General features: G+C 46.0%; 2 protein-coding genes across 2 annotated transcripts; one reads left to right on the top strand and one right to left on the bottom strand.

Annotated features, from left to right (window-relative positions):
• Positions 1-4,088, bottom strand: LOC119450516 (brain acid soluble protein 1 homolog). The gene is made up of 4 exons (XM_037713998.2): positions 3,930-4,088; positions 2,429-2,516; positions 2,054-2,159; positions 1-1,505 (listed from the first exon to the last, which is right to left on the bottom strand). The coding sequence occupies exons 1-4, from the start codon at positions 3,953-3,955 to the stop codon at positions 1,321-1,323; spliced, it is 405 nt and encodes a 134-aa protein (XP_037569926.1). The 5' UTR covers positions 3,956-4,088; the 3' UTR covers positions 1-1,320.
• A 1,395-nt stretch (positions 4,089-5,483) lies between these two features.
• On the top strand, positions 5,484-19,394 carry LOC119450515 (glutamine amidotransferase-like class 1 domain-containing protein 1). The gene is made up of 7 exons (XM_037713997.2): positions 5,484-5,633; positions 6,256-6,332; positions 9,106-9,211; positions 11,905-12,012; positions 15,629-15,723; positions 16,224-16,317; positions 17,918-19,394. The coding sequence occupies exons 1-7, from the start codon at positions 5,579-5,581 to the stop codon at positions 18,061-18,063; spliced, it is 681 nt and encodes a 226-aa protein (XP_037569925.1). The 5' UTR covers positions 5,484-5,578; the 3' UTR covers positions 18,064-19,394.
• The last annotated feature ends 1,747 nt before the right edge of the window (positions 19,395-21,141 follow it).

Here is a 21,141-nt window from a genome sequence, read left to right as displayed (position 1 = left end):
ATATGCACTATATTTTTAGTACTCGTCATATGCAAAAGGTACCAGATTGCAAATTGAGATGTGTTGCATGGAATACTGAAGCTACTTAACGACATTTTATATTTTTAAGACAGACCAATATTACAAGAGTGGCAATGATACTTCTAGTGACCTAAATTAAAGTGGAACCGATTCTTTGGCAGCATTGTTTCTAAAGCACACGGGAGTGCAAGTGCATTTTGTCACATTTAAGATATGGCAGTGTTCTGATCTCAAGGTTCAAACAGATCGTAGTACACCTTCCCCAAACCACCAGAGTACAAATGTATATAACACCCATTTCTGCATCATAATGGAACACATTTAACTTCACAACCATTCCAATGCCAAACGGCATTCAAAAGAATTACCACTGCCATTTTGAAATTATGTTGAACTTTAGCAACTAAGTGTTGAATAAGTGAAATTATTCCTAACATTAGACTAATCACAAGGTTCAGTAAAACACTTCAGCTAACAAATGACAAGTGGTGTAGGTAAATGTCTACATGCTTGCACTTCAGGCTTTACAATGTCAAGTGACGCATGCTATGCATGCATATGACGAAGCACAATGACCACTGCACACAACTTAAGCATGGGTTTATCTAATGACAGCCACACAAAAATTACACGTCATCTGATAGGTCAACTCAAACCAGTGCCTTTACAATCGCACAACTGCAAAATTTACAGCAGAGAACATTTCCCAGAGAGAAGGTATATACAGCCTAATTCCAACCGCTGCACAAGATTTCACTTCCACCGAACACACTCCAGTCACACATTGTACATTCACGCACCAAAAGCAGCACAGGCAAAAATTTGTGACGATGAGAAGAAAAATTTATTCTTGGAACCTGACAAACTGTACAACCAACTATATTAAGTTCTTCACAACAAATGACAGTATGTGTGGTGTGTATGTCGAAAAAAAAAAAAAAAAAGAAAAAAGAAAGTGAACTTATCCAAAAACAAATTTTGACAGCACAAGGATAAAGGGCGCAGAGAAGAAACAGCAGAAAAAAAAAAGGGGGATGGGAAAGATACCACTGGGTGGGGAGAATACACAATGCAGGGGGATGTCTGTACATCAGTCCCAACATAAGTTAAAGCAGGAATAGTGGTGTTGGTGGCAGCGGTAATAGTAGTCTCGGGAACTGCTTGGTCCCCACGTACATGTGGTGGTGGTGGAGAACAGGGATGGTGGTGGGATGAAGGAGAGGGAGCTTTTCCTCTTTCCGTCCTTGTGTCTTTGCGCGCTTGGTGGATGTGGCGGCTGGCTGCTCGAAGATTGGCATCTCATGCCGCAGCCTCCTCTGTGGGCGCTTCCTTAGCAGCCTCTTCCTCTTTCTTGCTCTCCTCTACCTTTGCCTTCTTTTCAGGAGTGCCGCTGACCTCATCCTCCAGTTTGTGCTTCTCAGCCTTCTCTGTGGTGGCATCAGACTCCTTCTTGTCTCCCTCGGGGGCAGCAGCAGCAGCAGCTTCTGCGGAACACAGAAAAGACAGTTGTGCGTGAAGTCCAAACTGACAAAGGAATTGAGTACTACCTACATCCCCCGCCTTCATCAAACACTGCTGCATTTGCCAAGTGCATGACAGCCCAGCAATTAGTACACATAATCAGCTGTGTATCAAACTCAAGCTGTCAGCTGCGAACTTGTTTAACTGACGCATTTACAATTTTACATTTATTTGATCAAAGCAATGCCGTTGCCTCTTAAAGTCTGGCAACTACACAATGGTCATCGTTTTCAGACACTTGTATTTAGAAATGAGTCTTCAAGTTGAAGCCCATGCTTGACATTTCAATGACGCCCGTTGTGAATGCGATGGAAGAAACTCTATGAGCATCCTGGACACGTTCATGCTAGACGTCAAGCATGAGCTTCAACTTGAGATGCATTTGTGGTCCATGACTTGCTACCAACACCAAATGTTGACTTGCCTAAAAGATCATTTTAGCCATGCATGGCAGCATCTGGTAATGTTCCGTGCCACGAGTTATGTACAACTACTGAGCACATGTACACACCTCCATTCGCTTTGGGGGCCTCCTCAGGAGTCTTCTCTGGCTCTTCCTTAGTTTCCTCTGCACTGTCGGCCTTTTCCTTCTCTTCGGCAGCAGGCTTGGTCTCCTCCTGAAATGAGAGGGCAGTGCTACAGATGCATTCATAGCCACAGCCTTTGCACTGTAATGGCAGCAGGGTTACAAAATAAACAGGCAATACTTAGGCATTGGCAAATGTAATAGTCTGCATTGCAAATAAGCCTTCGAAATGTCAATGGCGGCATATTATTGTAAGAGCACTTGATTATAACTGCAAAAAAAGTATCAACAGGACTAGAATGGCCTAACCACGCACTTCCCCGAAATGACTCGCCCGAAACGTAACGAATCATTAGTTACCGTTTTCGTCTCCACCACTTTCTCCTTCACTGGGGACGACTCGACGTCCTTCTTCACCTCTTCAGAAACCACCTCAGCTTGCTCGGTGCTGCAAGAAAAGGAACTTGATCATCGGTTTTGCTTCCCTGTCTCCCTCCCGTAATACTGTTAGAACGTTAGGAATCCAACAACGAAAGTGATCGCTCTCAAGTCGAGGCAGCGACGACGAGATTACGAGGTAACGCGAAAAGAAGGAAAGGGGAAAAAAAAAAAAGTTACGGCGCGACGGGAAATCGCTCAGACAGTCCCGCTCCTCACCACGAAGCGAGTAACCAAACAGCGGCCAGACATCACACGATCGCGGCGGCACGACGCAACGTGTGCTCGCGCCTGCGGCATCAAGGCCAGACGCATAAGTTACGCCGGACGGCTAGCTAGCTAGCGAGCTGTCTGTCGCCCGGTGCCGTGCGCAATGCCGGACATAAAAAAAAAAAAAAAAAACACCGACGCACGCAAGGCCTCGCTCCTCGCACGCCTGCACGTGTACGTAGGCAAAAGCGGCCCCAGCAGACGACCAATATGGACCTCCGAAACGCCGCTTCCGACCGAGCACATTGCTTCCGCAACCGATTTACGGGGCCCAAAGCCTCCTCACCCTCGGAAGCACGCAGAGTTGGCGCGCGCGCACGCTTTTCCAAATGGCAAAAGAGAACAAGAGCGAAGGCCACAGCAGAGAGGAAGAGGGAAAAAAAAAAAAAAAAAGCGACGCGAGTCCCGGTGTTCGACTTGGCGCCAAAACGCGGCAACAGCAGCAGGGGCCGCTGAAAAGCCGGCCGGCGAGGCTTAACGAGCGCGCGCGCCGGGGCACGACGATGCAACGTCTGGCTCCGTAAAATGCCCCGTCACGAATGGCATCGCGGGCAGCTGTCGCGCGAAAAGGCCATACCAAAACCTGTCCGCCGGGAACACATGCGTCGCAAGCAGCTCTCCGCGGACGTCAGCGGCAGAAACAATGGGCCGCCGTTTGCAGCCGCCGCCGCGCCAAACCGGTGTGCGCCCAGTGGCGCGTGGTCGTTACCTGGTGCGAGACTCGGAACGGCGCTCCAACGGAGCCGCGCTAGGTTTTGCTGTACTATCTGTACTGGTCACGTTACGACCACGACGTAGCTTTCGCATCGGCCGGCCGCTAAAGAGACCGGCGAAGTAGCTCCGCGGATTCCATCCCCCTCGCCTTTACCGCTCGGCCTGCCGCACGATGAAATAAGTGGGTCAAACGAAGTCTGCGCTATCGCAACAGCGCGTATTTGCTGCCGCGCGCAACTCACCTGAATTAACAGTGATTTTAAGTTAATAGAAATGCCGGGAACAAGTCTGAGGAGTGGGAACTGACAAAGCACTTTGTCCCGGCATTAGGCCTAGCTGCCGGTGGCGCCGGTTCTACGGTGAACCATGCCGATTTTCTCGCACAAATGACACAATTACGCATTGATTACAACTTTCATCGACTTAGGAATCAACTTACCTGGGCCTGGAACGTGTGGCTGGCATTTTCTGGCTGAAGATGCGGAATAAATAAGGAAAAAACGAAGCACACTCAAACCAACACGACGGAGCTAGGCACACACACGCACCACAGTGTCGTCACTTGAATGCTTCGCAAAATGGCGGGACAATGCTTTTATACCTGAACCCACGTGGTTGATAAACTCCAATCAGCAACGAGCCGGTAACCTCGGCCGTCCAATCAGCGCTCGGAAGGCTTCGCGCCAAACGCTGCGCTATGAATTACAAGCGGCGAGGCCGGTGAGGCCAGTGGGGAGGTTTGTGGAAGAGCAAAAAAGAGAGTGAAAGCGGGACGGGATGCGGAACGCACGCGCACTCCCTCTTGTGTTCTTTGCTCTCCTCCTCTATCGGAGCTGCGCTATGCCTCTTCACCGGTGCCCTTGGGGCAGCGGAGATTTTTTTTTATTCCAATCTCTCTCACCTTATTCCTTCTCGCAACGCGCTGGTTTCTTGAAAGACATTCCTCCTTTCTTCAAATTTTCTCTCTCTTCTGTTTTTTTCCGACTTGCTTTTTTTTTTTTTTTTTTGCAACGTTAGCGTTCTTTATTTGCTCTGCGAGTTTTCTCCCCTCTTCTTTCTGTCGCTCGCTCTCCCGTCAACTTTCATATCCTTTCGCTCTGTCGTGCGCCGCGCGCGCGCGCGTCTCTTGCGGAACAGGCACGACAAGAGCGGAACATCTGCCGGTTCCTGTTGCTTGCGAAACTTTTTTAGCTGCTCTTGCTCTTTGCCTCCTCCCTCCCGCAGCGCGTGGGGGCAGCGGTGAGATGTTCCCGCTGCTGTCTCGAACGTCACGTGGTCGATTCCCTTTTGCCTCGTCACCGGCCGCTCGCTCTACGACACCTTTTCCTCTTTCACCTCTCCGCGAGCTTTCTTTCATGCTTTCTTTAGATCCGGAGTCGGTCGCGCCGCTTCCGTTTCGTAACTAACCCCTTTTACACGAGTGGAAAACTACCGCCCGCCCACGTAACCAATCAACGTGTTCGCAGTAGAGGTGTCACGTTGCCGGCGCAGAATAGCGCGCTTCTTTGACTGCACTTAACAGAATGAATCGACCTCTTTTAAAATGGGAGGTTATTTATTCTATGTAGTGCAGCAGAAATGTCGCAGTCGCCGTTCGCTAGTGATTCTGCGATTGCAATTTCCGAAGCAATGCACACACGCACGCATGGAATAGGGTTCAATCATTTGCCTAGGAGCCAACGCGCAAAAAATAGTTACGAATCGGGATGTGTGTTTATTTAAGTTCGTTTCTGCGCAGCGAAACGTAGGCGAATCGTCTGCGTATCGTCGAAACATGCGTATCGTCCAAGAAGTGCAGTGTACTCGTGCTTGCGGATAGAAGATAAGAGATGCGCAAACGGTCAAAAAATTCTCATTGAAGTAGCATATAATCCGCGCAGGGAAGAGCTTTCGCACATTTTTTTTTCTTTTGTCACGTTTTGTTTCGTTTCGATACCAGCTACTTTTGCGCCGCCACGCCGCCGTTGGCTCTGCCGTCAACCCTGTGAGTGCATTGAACCCGCCGCGGCCAAGGTAGCCGCGCTTTGCGGTTTTTGCGGCGCGCATGTTACTGTTGACTCGTGGAAATACTATGACTCTGCCTGAACCATGTCCACAGCACCTCGCTTAAGCTGCCTCATCGTCTTGAGCGGCTCAAAGGATGGTGAGTACGGACTCCCGTGACCGCGATACGGGCGTATTTCTCGCGGCTTGATGTGTGCGGCAGCGGCGGCCTACTTGAGCTGGAGGGGGGTAGACGACGATGCGTTGAGGGGGAGTGCGCTTCCCATTGCCTAGGCCTAAAAGCACAGACGAATTCTCGCTGTTCACCTTCGTTTCCGAGGACAGCCGGTGTCGCTTTGTGTAGAGACGCTGTTGAAAACGTCTGCTTCGATTCCCCCGTAGCCTGCACACAGCGACGGCCGGTGAAGGCGCAGTGACGCCGCCGCTTTGAACTTTCGGCGTCTGCGATGAACTCCGCGTGAACTCGGAACGCTCGGAATCCCGTCGTCCCATACCCACCAATGCGCGCGGCCGAACTGCTGGGATTGCCGCCAGGCTCGGCGCCTTTTCGCATTTGGTTGCACGCGAGCTTTCTGCTTCGCATCAGAACTATAGTAATAAATGGAGCAAGTGCTATCACGATGTTGCCTATTGGTAGTATATGCGCGGGCCAAATTAGGTGTGCTTATCACACGCGCCACCCGAACTCTCGCATGCTACGCCGTTGTTGACAGGTGTTTAACCGTGGCCGAAATATGTGTTTACGCCTTTCGTTTTTGCAGGAAACTCGGCGCCATCGTTTATTCAAACGTTCACGCTACTGCACAGCACATTCACGGTCCAAATAGCCACGCCAGGGGTGAGTTGTGATAGCAAGCCGATCGTACGCAACTGAACGTTGCGTCGCGCATTCTGGTTTCGTTGACTGTCGTGTGTTGCGTATGTAGAAGTACAGTGCCTGGAATATAAATATATTCTAGGCACTGTAGTAGAAGTGCAGTGGACTGACGATGATGGTAATGGTGATGCATTTCTGCGCAGGAAATAATTGCCCGTTTTGTTGCAGAACGAGCGAAGGTGCGAGATTACAGTCGTGTCCTTTAAAATTGTTGTCTTTAGAATGTGCGCCTGGTAATATTCTAAAAGAATGCGAAGAGTTCTGTTGCACGTATATTGTGTAGACTGTTTTCCTTTATATGGGCACGACTGCTTACATTCTGTCCACTGTTAGAAATAAGATATTTATTTCTCTTGCATGCTCTTGAAAATACAAGTCTGGTTATTATGTGAACATTACCTCCCACCGAGTGTCTGGCGCAAAGTCTATCCATAAGTATTGACCAAGATATCTTGCTGTCTGCTAGCGAAACAAACTAGTTATTGCAAACATAGTCTCGGAGTGTGTTTATTTACAGTAAATGAAGTCAACAATAAAATAAATCTCATTGTAGCGCAACCGTCCAATTGTTGTTGCCCATTGTGGTGTTTTGTTTGGTTGTTTTAAGTTAAGAGTAGCTGGGTGGCATGACTGTGGCCCTAACTTCGACAGACACGTCTTCATTTTTGTCCTCAGGAAACATATTCTTCCATAAGGTGTGAGTGTTTAAAAACTTCACTATATTTGTGCAGCATATAATGTCACATTTTATGTTTGTATCTACTTTATAATATCAGTGTACAGCAAGCAGCCTTGCATGTGGCGGACCTCTTCTGCTACTAAGTACCAGAAAGAGGGCAGTTTGTTGTTTGGAGCAACAAGCTGCAGTGCCGCGCACGTGAGAAAATTCTATGTTGTGGCTGCAAAAGCAAAACATGCCCACTTGCTTTATTCCCCAAGTAGCAGTATGTCGCAATCACAAAGGTTGCTGCCTGGCTACGTGCGTACACAATTGAGTTCAAACTGAGTTGACATTAATGCTGACTTCCTTCTGTCAGTTCACTTGTGATTCCAAGTTAGTTTCGTGATGGACAATTGAGAAGGAAGAAAACTTTTGTACAGTGAAACCTTGCCACAGAATAGGCAAAACTTGTAGCATTCTTTTGACTCTCGTTCATAGCATCCCAAGCTGACTGATTTAACGCTTAAGACGTCAAGTTAAGCTTCACCGTTTCCTTTTTTTCCTTTTCTTCCCCATCATCCCATGCACCGTCCCTCCTACGCTTGATAATTACTTGGCTGTCGTTGGGGGTTGTTGAGCAGTGTTGAAGTGGGTGCCTTGCTGTTTCTCAATACAGTTGGTCAGTGTATGTGGGGTTCTGCTGCTAATCACAAAAGCACGTGTTCAATTTCCAGCTGCGACAGCTGCATTTTGATGGCACAAATGCTTGTGTACCAAGCCTCGGATGCACGTACAAGCCTAGTTGTCCAACCTTAATTGAGAGCTCTCCGCTAATGACGTGTTTTGTAGTTCAAGTTGCCTCGAATGGTAAAACCAATCATTCGACTTTGCTTTCATTTTTGTCACATGACAATAAATGTGTGCATTAGTGGTTCTGCATCAGCACTGTGTAGTCAGTCGCAAGTCAAGAATTTGAGAGGTTTCTCCCCCAAAAAAGGTGTGATGCGCCTGCCATCCAGGTCTGCACACTTTAGGAAATAGTGCACTTACAGTTGCCACTGCCACAAAGAGGAGGAGGCATATTTTTTCAGCACAGTTGAGCATGCCACTGGTCGCTGACCACACTTGCAAACAGCCAAAACTGCAAAGTGCGGGGATCAGAAGGGATCTCGCTGACTGTGTGTACAAAATGGCTTTGGCCAACCCGTTCCTTGTGTGTGGGTGCGTGCCAATGCTGATGTGTGTGAGTTGTCTAAGAAAAGTGAAGTTCGGGGCGTATATACAACGGATAAGAAAGAAAGGAGCTATCAACAAAGTGATTCACTGGCACATGTGTACATGCTCCCTTTGGGAGATACTTACCGCTACATTCTGGACCTGCCACTGTCTACGTAGACGTTCTAAATGTTTGTAAGGAAGAAGAGCAGCATAGTCAGCGGCATCGTGAATGCGCGGCTCGGCAGGCAGCACTCAGACTTGGACTCTGCGTTGTTGTTGGTCCTCCTACCAGTGGCTGCTCGTCCAGTGCAGTGAACATTATTTGAACAGGAGCATTATGACATCTCTAGCACACATGCGCATGGGTTGAGAAACGCCACCCTCTTGTTTTCTGGTTGCCGCTGCTTCATGGGAGGCTGCAATAATGTGTGGCTTAGACAGCTTTGTATTGTGGTTAGGGGCCTAGAATGACATAGAATATACTATGCCATTGTTGGAAGCAGTTGATGGTATGTCATTAGTGGTAGCTGATGACAGGCAGCTGTATTGGACGTTGCAGTGTGCAAGAGGCCTGCAGCGAAGGGGGAGGGGGCAGCCAACCCCTCCTACCATCACAAAGTGTTATGTGATGGAGTGCCCTCCGCACCCCCAACAAAAATGGGGAATCGTGCTCTCCCCAACAGAAAAATACTGGTGCTACTCATGTTCACATGATCAATTCAGGCAAAAATTTGGCACATGAGTGTGCTTTGGCCCCTGCATATTGTTTTTGTTCATATGTTAGCACTTCGTTCTGTGTTAGGTTAGCAGAAAAGCTCACTGATGTGAAAACAACTCTTCTTGTCTGCTTGGCAGGGGCGTCCTTTGGAGTTCGTTAACCAAGATGACCAAAGCCGACGCTGGCTTAATGACTTTCGCATGAAAGTCTTTGCAATCCCCATTGGACTTCACACTGTAGACCGTAAGTACGAAATCCACTTTTTGTGTTCTCATCTACCTTGTTTGTGAACCTGGGGTAGATTGATTGGTAGTCACAGGTTTTAGATGCGAAGCAGCTTATGCTCGGGGCTATGTCACTCCCTCCCTCCCTCCGCCGTGCGGCGTCCACACCCCCAATTGTGCATCCTCCTCCACGGTGCCGTCTCTGGTGTGGTCCACTTTATAGTACAGTGATGCTTCCAAGGGTGAAAATGTGTCCGCATCAACACATTGTTCACGCACGAAAGTAAGATGTACACCAGCACAAACTGAAACATGAACAGGAAAAGGTAATAGTCTTGTGAATTTCACTATATATGACATAATTTTACAAGTATAAGATTTTTTACAAAATTTTATCTATTACAGTTAGAAAAATTGGTCCTTTGAACAATTCACATGACCAGTTATTTCACTTGCATGCCCCTCTGTTGACATGGTTGTCCTTTGAAATTTTGCAGCTGGAAATTATTCTGAAATCGCAATAAGTTGAGATAAAGAAAATATAGTCTGGCGAGTCCAGGCGTTGGATGTGATGCAATGTGCTAAAAACCGTACTAACAGTGCTGCTGTTTTTAAAATCATGGGGAGATGGTATGTATTTACAAATGAGATGGTACAGTTGCGCCACAAGTGCAGGCAATGCATGGATGAAAAGCATCAGAAAAGGTGGCCAATCTGAACCGAAAACGGTAATTTTTTTTCTTTTGGTTTCGTTATGTTCCGGAATGAACAAAAAACAATCGTAGCGTTTCAGTATGGAAAAAAAAAATTTTTCTTTTTCCACTGCTGAGTACAACCAATGCTGTGTATCTGATGATGATCATGGAACTGTTCATGTTTCAGTTTGTGCTGGTGTACATCTTACTTTCGTGTGTGAACAATGTGTTGATGCACTGTGCAAAGGGCCTATACTTGTTGCTTGTTCCCAGTATGACTGCGAACGGCAGGCATTGATCTCTTCCGTTAGTGCCAATTAACAACAGGTCATTCTGTGAAAAAGTGTTACTGGGTCATAATCGACAGCCATTTACTGGCCATATCAATGAAGCGAGCCATTAAGGCTCTCTTAGAATATTTAAGCATAGATTCAAGGCTGTGCACAGGCCCTTCAAACACGAATGTGTACATAATTGCATCCTACTGCCTGTACTCATTACTCCTCAGTCCTTTACTTTTCTCCTCTTCCCTTTCCCCCTGAGCCCAGTAGCAGGCTGGAGGACTCCCTGCATTTTCTCAATATATTGTCCTCTCTCTCTCCCCCTCAGTAAAGATTTGCTACACATAGATTCCAGCATAAGTGTTGGATTTCCATAATTTTTTGTAACTATGTGTCGGCATGAAGAACAAACACCAAGGGTAATCTTTCAGTACAGCTTAGGAGCTGTGTTGTGTTTTTGTAAAAAATTAATTTGTGCTGTGTTCCTGTAATTATTTTTTGGTTATGCAAATGAACTTGAACCGGTTTGAACTGTTCTTAATTTGCTCTGGAGTTGAGCCGGAACTGAACAGTTTTCAGTGAACCGGAATGAAAACTGGGACGAAAAATGTTTGGTTCGGCACTCTGTGTTAAATTCACCTCTGCTGCTGTGTTGCAGTAATTGCTTTGCTTTAGGAAGAAGGGGTTAGAAAGGAAACTTAATTTTTTTAATGAGACCCTGAAATGGCATTGACGATTTTGTACAAATGTACTGAGTCATTAGGGTAAGTCCTTCTGATCATTAATTGACGCATCTGAGCGCTCATCGTAAGGTGTGTAATTTATTACAAGGTTTTAAAAATGTACATCACTACCAATCGCAGCACGCTGCTCCGCTGAATTTTCAGCTGCCCCACATCAAGTGACGCGTAGTGGCCATATGACGTCAGTCGGGTGAGCTATCCGATTGGTTGCCCAGGGCATGCTAATGATAATTTTAATGCTAATGATAACAAATGTTGTTCCTAATAGTTGGAATGTTGGTTAATTTGTTTTTATAAAAGAAAAGTAAGAGAAAGAGAATGCACAAGGACAATTTATCACTACACTCAAGCACTTCAGGCACACAGCAAATGTCATCTGCTTGTGTTACAACGTGCTCCGTGTTCACTGATGGCTGTGCAGTTGGTCTTCCCTTTCGTGAGCACCATGGTTCGCCCTTGCTGCGTTGTGCACTGCAAACGTAGTGACTGGCAATATGTCAAACTGCGACATCGTGTCCCTCTGCAGGGCCACAGACGAGCGGAGCGGCTGCAGTGCATCGGACTGTCGGTAGCCGATCGGCACCAGCATCTATGCATGTTTGCGGCCATCACTTCGATAGCCAAGTGGGGGATCAATGGCCAAGTGGCTAGTGGGGAGGTTGGAGAGACTTCGCACATTGGCTTCAAGACGATCGGAAGCAGACGACATGACGTTGCATCATGACGCAGTCACTGAGGCTGAGCTTAGCCCTGATCGCTCAGCGAATGAGTTGAGAAAAAGCACGGCTAGGGAGGAGGGTGTGGCAAAGTTCAGTCCAGCCCAAATGGAGGCTGCTTGGACTAGTGCACACCAGTGGAGGAGTGCTAGTTAATGTAGTAGGGTATGGTTATGATCAAATTTGTGTTATTTTGGAGTGTGCCTTAGGCCCGGATCGCTCGGCAGGATTTTAATGTTTCTGCTGAGAGTCTAAATGGGTGCCTGTTTCTGTGCAGCCAATCGGTACTCCTGCCTGATTCTGCCTCACAGTCCAGGAGCAGTCCATGACCTCTGGGAGAACAAAGACTTGGGTCACATCCTCAGGCACTTCATCCAGGAAAAAAGTGAGTTCCTTGCTTTGGATTGATGCTTGATCAAACCTGAAGGCCAGAGAGGTGCAGGGGAGCCCACTTGGTTGAGGTTTATTTGCTTTGTCCCAATAGAAAGAACAGTGTAAATTAACTGCTGTTGGGGGTGAATAAGCATACGGTATTTCTGTTACTGTGTTCCTATCACACATGGAAAGTTGGCTGCTGTTATTAGTCGACAGTATTAAAACGGTCCTATGCGTTGGCACTCGACAGTCAAAGGTGAAAAACATTAGTTCGTAGAATTTTTACTGGTGTTAACCAATTTTGTGGGATAACTTGGTGCCTTTGCATCTAATGCAATCTATTAAATAAGCACAACCTGTGGCCTACACTTTTATAAGAATATAATAGGGGGTGGACAAATATTCGAAGTTTCAAGCAAGAATAGAATATTACACGCAAACTATTCACATTCGAATCCTCAGAGCTAACCCAATATTTCACAACCTACTGTTAAGCTCTTGCTATGTCTGTTGCAGAAATTATTGCAAATTATCAGAAGTGAAACAGTGGCAAATTCACAACCACAGCAATTTGGGCCTGTTGGTATACCATGGTATATGTGTTCCTTGCAACTAGCTCATTTACTTGTGTTTACGGCAAAGAAGTCCTTCAGCAGCGCTTGTTTTTTCTTTTCCCGCAACTCCAGATTTTCTAAATATATTTTTTTTCAGTAACTTTTTTTTCTTCACATTTTTGAAGAGCTAGTCATGCTGCAGTCATTCATTCTTGGGTGGCTTGTGTGTAATCAGGGCTGGTATTTTGTTGCGATGCGTTATGCTTTATTCCATAGTAGTCTTATCATCTACCGCTCACAGCCGGCTGATCCCGTTGATAACGTGAGCCAACCGTCGCTCTGATCACTGACCAAGAGCGAAAAGGCATTAGCATCGGAAAGGCATCGCTACAAAATACCGGCCCAGGCTCTAAATATGTTGAGAGGCCTTTGTGCAGTTTTATAAATAACAATTAGTGATGCTATGTTTAAAAGTGAACTTTGTCCCTGCTAGTTAGCTCTATCTTTTGTACTAGTCAGTAGAGGTATGCTTATACCGAAATAAGTATCCCTGCTGTAAATACATCGGTATGCATCTGACTATTCAAAATCTTATTCAGTATTTGATACTTCCTATTCGTATTCAATTTGTATTTGAAAATGTTGATATTTGTCCACTTCTAAAAATTAACTTAGCTACATTAGTCTGGCGTAATATACTGAATGTTTTATATGTGACGCACACGCTCAGAGTAATACTATATAACTCAACAGCAATAAAAAGTGTGTTGTATACTCGGACCAGTTGTAAACACATCCTTGTAGTAGGGAAGATTCCCAGTGCTTGTCAAAGAATGCCATATTGTTTGCACAGTGGCGTCAACACTGCTAAAGGAATGCAGAATATTTTTCTTCATCAGAGTCTCAGTTTTAGCATTACTGTGTTGTGATCTTTGGAGGCTATGCAAGGACCAACAAAGCAAGCCTGCTGAATATTATTTTTATGTAGTAGACCCAGTAACACTTTCTGTTGCTTCATCTTATCAGCACATTCTGTGAGGGAATGATCCTTGCAATTCAGTGAAAATATGGGGCCGAATTACTCTGTTTTAATTAATCTCATGTGAGATTATACAGCTGTATTGCTATGTAATTAAGGATCGCCACTGTGATGCCCATGGAAGCAGTTTGTCAGAGCCTGTGGTGACATAAATTATGACTTTGACTAAGACTCCTTACCTAATTTCAGTGTCTGATATATTTAGAAACATTGACAATGTGTACTTTTGATTGTTTGTGCTTGTTTCTAGGTATCTTGCATTTGGGGCTGTTTTGGTAATTAATTGTGGCATAAACTTTGGCACAAACGAATCACTTGTTTAGGTAACCAAAATTTACTACCTTGATATATACATGAGTCCACTTGCTTGTACATAAGTGCTGCGGGTGGCATGGCTTTAAAGGGCTCCTAAACCACCTCGGATATTTTTTGAACATTTCAAGTAAACGCGCATCGAGTTCAGAATGTCCGTCACGATCAACAATGCGAAACGCTGCAGCGCCACGGGCGTACCACAAAATAAAAAAACACAATGCCGTCCTCCTCTCCTGGGCTTTCCGGTATCCCCAGCGGTCGTCACAATGTCACCAGGGTGCATCTGGTGATGTCAACCGGGTCGACAATATCGATTGGTCGAGCAATAACCTACGACTTCCGGTTAGTCTGCTAGCAGGTACGCATGCTCCCTGCTCTTCCTCGCCTTGTTGCTTGCTCGTGCGCGTTTGCGAATCGGTAATTACAGCCCGCAATGCAAGTGCCAAATCGCTCGCGTTCCAACACAGTCGTGCTTAGCGGTCTGATTAGCTGTGCGAACAGAGTGCGACAGTGTTGGCCTTTCTAGACGTGCGCACAACACAGGGTCCATAGCGGCACGCTTCGCATGAGCACGGGCCGGCACGGAAGCAACAGCGGGTAGCCAAGAAATGCTGCGTCGCGGCTAAGGCCCGTCCACGTTACCGCCACAGTAACTTGCTGCACGCCGTTTGCCAATTGCGGGCTGCCGTTTGACAACAGTTTTGCTCGCGAACGGCGAGATTTCCTTGTCATACGTAGAGAGGATGTGACCAGGACTCATTTGTGCGGCAGCCTCACCACCGCTGATCGCTCGACGGCGCCGATATCGTCGCTAGGCCTTTTCCGGTTCCCTTCAAAGCTAAAGCGGACGGCGCTTTGGAATGAATTACTGACGCTCATGAGCCGCAATATTTTCTTAACGTTGTTGTCGCTCTTTGCAATAATTGTACACAAAGAAGAAAGATACGGTAATATTAGGAGCGCTGCTGCTGAGCTCGACAAGTATCGGAGCTCTCGTTCATGTTAAATGTTTGACAGCGGATATTGTTTTTCATAAAATTTACCATTTATGCATCGCTTTATCTAGTGGAAATAATTTTGTTGGAGCAGAAGGTGCAGCCGATGTTTTCGTCGCCGGCGACGAAGGGGCGCAGCTTCGCGTGTCGTCGATTGGCCCGTCGATCGTGCAGCAGGCGAGGAGGAGAGACCAGCCGACGAGGAGAGTAGCGAAGGAAAGAGCGAAACAAGCGAGGGCTGTGTTTCTATCATCAAACGCATGTAACTCCGTTATTACGGCACCATTTCGAAAAATTCTTGTGGCTATGTGTTCGTTGTAGACTCTGCACAACTGCAACAGCGCAACTAAATTTCGACCTCTGGGTGGTTTAGGGGCCCTTTAACCATCTGAAGACTGTGCTGTAAGCAGCCCTTTAGCTCCAGCTTATTGGCAAAGCTGTGTAGTCATGGACTGAATTGACCAGCCTGTAGACCCTCTGGTAATGTTAGCCTTCCCGCAAGGCTGTTTGCCAAGCTAGTTGCAGCACAGATATACCTGTTGTGATGCCTACATGAAGTAGGCTGGCAAATTAGGAAAAGGGTCTTAACCTTTCTGAACCTGCAAAATCAACCCAGTGTTCATTTCATACAGAACTGTTCCCTACTTGAGCTAAGAGATAGCCTGCACTTTTGAGCATATGCAAGGACATTGTGTAACTATCTGCTCTTCTGCTCTTGGTCAGAACCAATCTGTGCCATTGGTATGGGAGTTGCCGGTCTCTTCTCTGCTATGGATGACTCCGACGTGTGGAGCTTCCGTCGATGCACCTTGACTGCTGTGAGTCCCATTTCGCTCTTGAGTGTATGCTTCCAACAATCACTTATCCAATCAAGCCATTTACCAGGTTCACATGTGCTAAATCCAGGCCCTTTAGTTTTACTTTCTAGTGTTAGCACTTTACATATTCCTGTTTCCTAATTCATACTATGATCCTAATCCTTCCCTTTTTAACGATTTAACTTTTCAAATAAGGAAAATTATAAAGTCTGGGGCATAGGAGGTGGGGCAGAACATTAACATAGAAGAGACACCTGTTTAGGTTCACTGGTAGACGTAGATAGTACACCAATAGTAATCCATTTTTCACAACAAAGCCTGTTCTCACTGATTGGTCACAATTTGATTTTAAAACAGTTAATCACTTTGCTCACTCTCTTTCACACGCAGACATACTTGGTACAAAAACTTAGTTCTCAGCAAACTATTATGCCATGTAATGTTACAGAGCCTTTGTTTGCAGCAGGTGATGCAGTTTGGTCTTTGGTGCTCTTGTGCAGGTCTCTGTATTTGAGCTTGCCCGGAGCCCCGACTTTGCCAACCTTCCTGTGATCCCCGAGGATGTCATCAAGGATCGAGGAGCCCTGTACAGCTGTGAGTAGCTTGCATGGCCTTAATTCTGTACACTGTGTGTGTATGTTTGTTTGTGGCAGAAGGACCAGCCTCGTTGCAACACTTGTGCCTGAACTAAAAATTGAGTATGTGCATTATGGTTATATAATTGAGAACATTTTTTTCCGGTTCGTTACAGTAACTGCATGGGGTACACACAGACTGGTTTAACTGTATGCACCAAAGTTTCAAATGTAACTTAGACAACACACGTGAAGAGCTTTTATTTGTGCATGAACAGGAACTGAACTGAAGTGTCATTTTCATTTTCCCTTCAGAATGAACCAAAAAAGAAATTGTTAACTGTTTCCGGTTCATCTATTTGTAGCAATGCTTTTCATTTGGGTACTGACTGAATTTAGCCTGTGAACTTTTAAGTGGTTTAATTCATAAATAGAGCTCTGCGAATCCAACCTGCAGCAACTCCAGAAGCACTGCCTTCATAGCTGTGGCTTTCGTAGTTCATTGCAAGTTAGGTACACTAAAGGCAAATATGAAGTCTAGCTAGAGTAACAGATTACAGTCTTAAAAATCTCCCAGCATTTGTTTTGCACCAAGTTGACAAGATAATTGCAGCTGAAGACTGCAGGTTGCCTGAGAAAATGGGTGAAGATGCATCATCCACACGTCATTTCCACACAGGAGTCTTGTGCCATCAATCTTGAAGGTCGTTCTTTGCCAGGCACTACCATTTCACATGAGGCAGAGAATCTGCTGTGCAGATTGGCTGCCAGACTCATGCAAGTACTGCTGACAGAGTGGTCAAAGTTATTAGAACTGATACTATTTTTAAATGTTGAAATGCAGTTTAACATTTCTGTCAGTGATTGACTGCTGTTTATCATTTATGAATGGGACATATGATGTCAGGAGGAGTTGGTTTCACAGCTGTGGTATGCCAGACCTGTCTCATGTTTACTTCACATTTTCATGAAAGATCTGTTCTCAATGAAAGTAGTGCTTGGGGACATTTTGGAGTCTTAATCTATCAAATATGCTTCACTTGATTGTCATGCATAGCACAGAACTTTAGCATATCGTGGTACTAATTTATGCAAAATTGTCTGTTTCTTGTCTACATCCATGTTTCTTTCATTGTTCTTGTGATTTGTGTCTACTCTGTGCCATTTGTCTGCCATGCATTTACCATACCTTCACAACTTGATTGTTATGCTACAGCTTTGACCAGCTACCAGCTTTGCACGTGCTAGTTTAACCATGCCATTCTTGCAGGTAGTGTGTATTAGCTACTGTGCTTAATGCTTGTAGCAGTAATGGCAGAGTGGTAGTGGTACAGTCAAAAGTCAGCACAACAAATGTGGATATAATAAGCTATTGGATATACTGAAGTAAATGTAAAATGTTTAGCATGCAACAAATGCATGCTTATGACGAATATTCCTTATAACAAAGGTATTTTTGCGTCGTATGCGACTTGGTTCGTCTGTACGTATGTGAAAAAGTCATAGTGCCTACTAGGATGTTTACTTTACTTGTGCTATTTTCACTCACAGTAATCTTTAAGCTGTTGTGTTTTTGAAGAATGCCCCTTGGCTTAGACACCATTCTGGCTTGTTTCCAGCGAGTGACCCTGATGAAGTGCACGTGGTGGTGGACCGGCACCTGGTGACCGGCCAGAACGAGCAGTCCACACTGACCGCAGTGCAGAACCTGGTGCTGCTGTGCAACCAGAAGCAGGCGGCCACACGCAAGGAGAGGCATCAATGAAGCCTCTTGTTGTACCTACTCCGCTTCTACATCTCTTATCTCGTGCTTCTGAAAGTCGTTCTTATTCCGCAATTTCTGTACAGCTGCCCAGCATTTGAGTCGGTATGATTGTTCGGTGAGGTCCATACGGTGACTGCGTAGAGTGGACGGGGTGGGGCAAGGACCAGGAACTTTGTTTTTAATGGATCACATTTCTTTTGCTGGGCATAGCTGTGTGTGAGCTATAAATTGAGTTAAATGGATGGGGCGGTATGGATACTTGCTGCTTCACATACTAGCATTGGGCCCATTCTTGATGTAGAAGCAACGGATTGTGTATGGGTGTTAAAACTTAACTGCAAACGCCTTAATCTTGCCGCGCGAAGGAATGTAAAGGAACAGGAAGGGAGGATGACAGGCATAAACTGTTGTTTAGTTCTGTGGTTGCTGTTACTTTATCTGTTTTGTCTATTCTCTTTCTTTTTGGTGCTGTAGACTACTATGTACTATGATGTACGAAAGTGTGTTAGGACTCATGATTCACAACCTCACTGCAGGTTAGGTTACCCAAGGACATCCACTGGGGGTGCCTACAAGGGCACCCTAAGTGGATGCCCTTGCTGGTGTGCCTGTTCTTAACTCCCTGTAGTGAAGGCACAGGGATCGTGTCAGGCCGTCAGTGATGAGAGCTGGTTGCTTGTTCTAGGAAGGAGTGGCTCGCCCATTGTGCACTGATAATCTTCTTGTGAAGCTTCAATTCAATCGGCGTCGTGCAGGAGATTGGAGCCAGGCAGTGGAGGAGCCCTTCTTCTGGGTCTCTATTCTGATAGGCTGGCGCAACCCTACACTGTGCAGAGTTGGCAAGACAAAGTATATGGTCCTAGGCACCTTTGTTCGCGATAGTACACTGAGAGTAGAGCATCCACATAGCTGCATGCAGTTACCAAATAGAAATTTTAATCGCTGCCTGCTATCGTTCAGGTCTGGCCAACCATTAGACCACTCTCCTCTTGTGGTCGTAAGCGTGGAAGCTATGTTCTCCTTGTCATCCCCTCTTTCTGTCTAGAAAGCAAACGCTACCTCCTGCTTGTGTCCCCTTTTAATTTCCCCGCGTTCTGTAGAGCCTGTAGTCTCCGTGTTCCCCATTGTTTGTACATGCAAAGTGCACTAATATATTTTTTTACAATCTATCCCTCCCATATGTGTGCTGGCTTGTTTATGTGTAGGAATAACTCGGTTGCAGTTCTTCTGTGCCTGTCCTGTCTTTATAGCATTGCTGCAGATGCTTGCATTGATTGCATCGCGATGAATCAAAGCATAGAATTAAAGAGAATGGCATGACGTGCCCTATATCTGTGTGCCGAGTGTCTTGTAAAAAAAAAGTTAAGAAAATAACCAACAACGGTGTACTTGGTTGAGATGGCTTAAGTATTTACATGCAGGGAGACCCTCTGTATGGTTCTCGTTGATAGAGAAGGGAAGGTGGCTCGCAGGTTGCTTGAAGAAATTCTAATTTGTTGTAGCGCAGGCACAATGACACGGAGATAAAAGGCATATACGGCAACACACAAATAGTGCTGTGTGCAGTGTCGTGTGCCTTCTGTGTCGTTGCCATTCTGCCTGTGTTACAACAAATTAGTAGGTGACCTACCAACAAGCCTACATAGCTACCCTCATCGATTGCTTGAAGAAAGTTTTGTTGCTTATGAGGCTCGGAAACATTTACACGGCCACAAATTGCAACATGCATAGCGAGCACCGCGGCGTCGAAGCACAAACGGAAAAGGTGCGAATGCGGTCACGGAGGCTACATTGATCTCGACGGCGTGAAGCCTGGTGTGCCACAGAGAAAACGCATATTGCTACACATGCAAAGAAGAGACGCCGTGAACATGCAGAGCAAACACCGCGGCGTTTGAGCACAAACGGAAAGGGCGCTAACGCGGCGATTCACTTCTCCACCTCCAGGCACCTTCCTCCTCCGTCGCTCACTTCCCTCATGGAAACAGACATAATCTCGCCGTTATGACAGAGACATAAAAAAAAAATCCATACATCTACAAAGCACTGTGGGGAGCTGGCTATTCTCTTGCCGCTGGCCTCTGAGCACAAAAGCATCTCTTGCTTGTTTACGCTCATGAGTAGACTTGTTGCCTCGTTGCCTTGTTTTGCTTGAGCAATACACTCGCGAGTGTTGTTCATGCGGTGCAGGCTTCTCACTTCAGTGCATTTTTTTCGCTGCACCTTTTTTGTTGTTCGCGGTGTTGTGCTGACTGAAGAAAAGATATTGCGCAGTCCCAGGATGCTCTATCAGGTGTGCAAACATTAAATGTGCTAGAATGCGCAAAGGTAGTCTGTTACCATTGTAACAGCGCTATCGGCACACCGGATAGGCCAAACTGCGCACTAAACCTGAGTAACTGCAGTCGGTGAATATAGAACATGTAAGCAACCATGGAGTGCGAAGTTATGCTACGTAGGTGCTTCGAGCACTTGCCATTGACATCGACGGGTTATGTAAGTGGGTGAGAGAAAGGGAGATAGAAGACAGCAAAATTTGGGTTTAGGGCTTGCATTTTTCTTGTATTTATAAATTTGTTGGCCGAATAACTTCCGATTGCATGCCCCCATTGTTGCCATTCTTGTTGCATTTATCTCTCCAGCCGTCTGTCTACACAACCAGTGACCGAAAAACGGTGGCTTGAAAAGTGTTCAAGGGCCCCTTTAATATGCTGAATGCAAAAATTAGACAGCCAGGCATGAATGGTTTTTAAAGCTAAACCGCTGGCTCGTCTCTGCTCAACTTGCACCCTGACGTGTGGCATTCCACAGTGCACTTCTCTTTAATACAATGTTTGGATGCAGTAGTTGCCTGTTTTGTCCAGAAAAAGTCATAACTGCGCTTCTTCTGCAGTGATGTGGGTCCATGAAATAATTGTCCCAATGAAGAAAATGGTGGCGCCATCTGTCACTGCTAAAATAAAATGTGGTGCACACCATGTTTTGCCCTAAGTTGGGACAAATGGCACCACCACTTCGTTGGAGGAAATCTACACTATTTGTCTACCGTTTCCACAGGTGAAATGCCAGCTTTGTGTG

This window comes from Dermacentor silvarum, chromosome 4, assembly GCF_013339745.2.
Source record: "Dermacentor silvarum isolate Dsil-2018 chromosome 4, BIME_Dsil_1.4, whole genome shotgun sequence".
Classification (NCBI taxonomy): Eukaryota; Metazoa; Arthropoda; class Arachnida; order Ixodida; family Ixodidae; genus Dermacentor; species Dermacentor silvarum.
This window is presented reverse-complemented; position numbering and strand designations above follow the sequence as displayed.

Excerpts from the sequence above, each read along its gene's own strand:
- LOC119450515 (XM_037713997.2), top strand. The coding sequence starts at position 5,579 with ATGTCCACAGCACCTCGCTTAAGCTGCCTCATCGTCTTGAGCGGCTCA. Across the intron at positions 5,634-6,255 it reads CTTGAGCGGCTCAAAGGATG|GAAACTCGGCGCCATCGTTT; the intron begins GTGAGTACGGAC and ends TCGTTTTTGCAG. Across the intron at positions 9,212-11,904 it reads TGGACTTCACACTGTAGACC|CCAATCGGTACTCCTGCCTG; the intron begins GTAAGTACGAAA and ends GTTTCTGTGCAG.
- LOC119450516 (XM_037713998.2), bottom strand. The coding sequence starts at position 3,955 with ATGCCAGCCACACGTTCCAGGCCCAG. Across the intron at positions 2,160-2,428 it reads AAGTGGTGGAGACGAAAACG|GAGGAGACCAAGCCTGCTGC; the intron begins GTAACTAATGAT and ends CTCTCATTTCAG. Across the intron at positions 1,506-2,053 it reads GGCCCCCAAAGCGAATGGAG|AAGCTGCTGCTGCTGCTGCC; the intron begins GTGTGTACATGT and ends TGTGTTCCGCAG.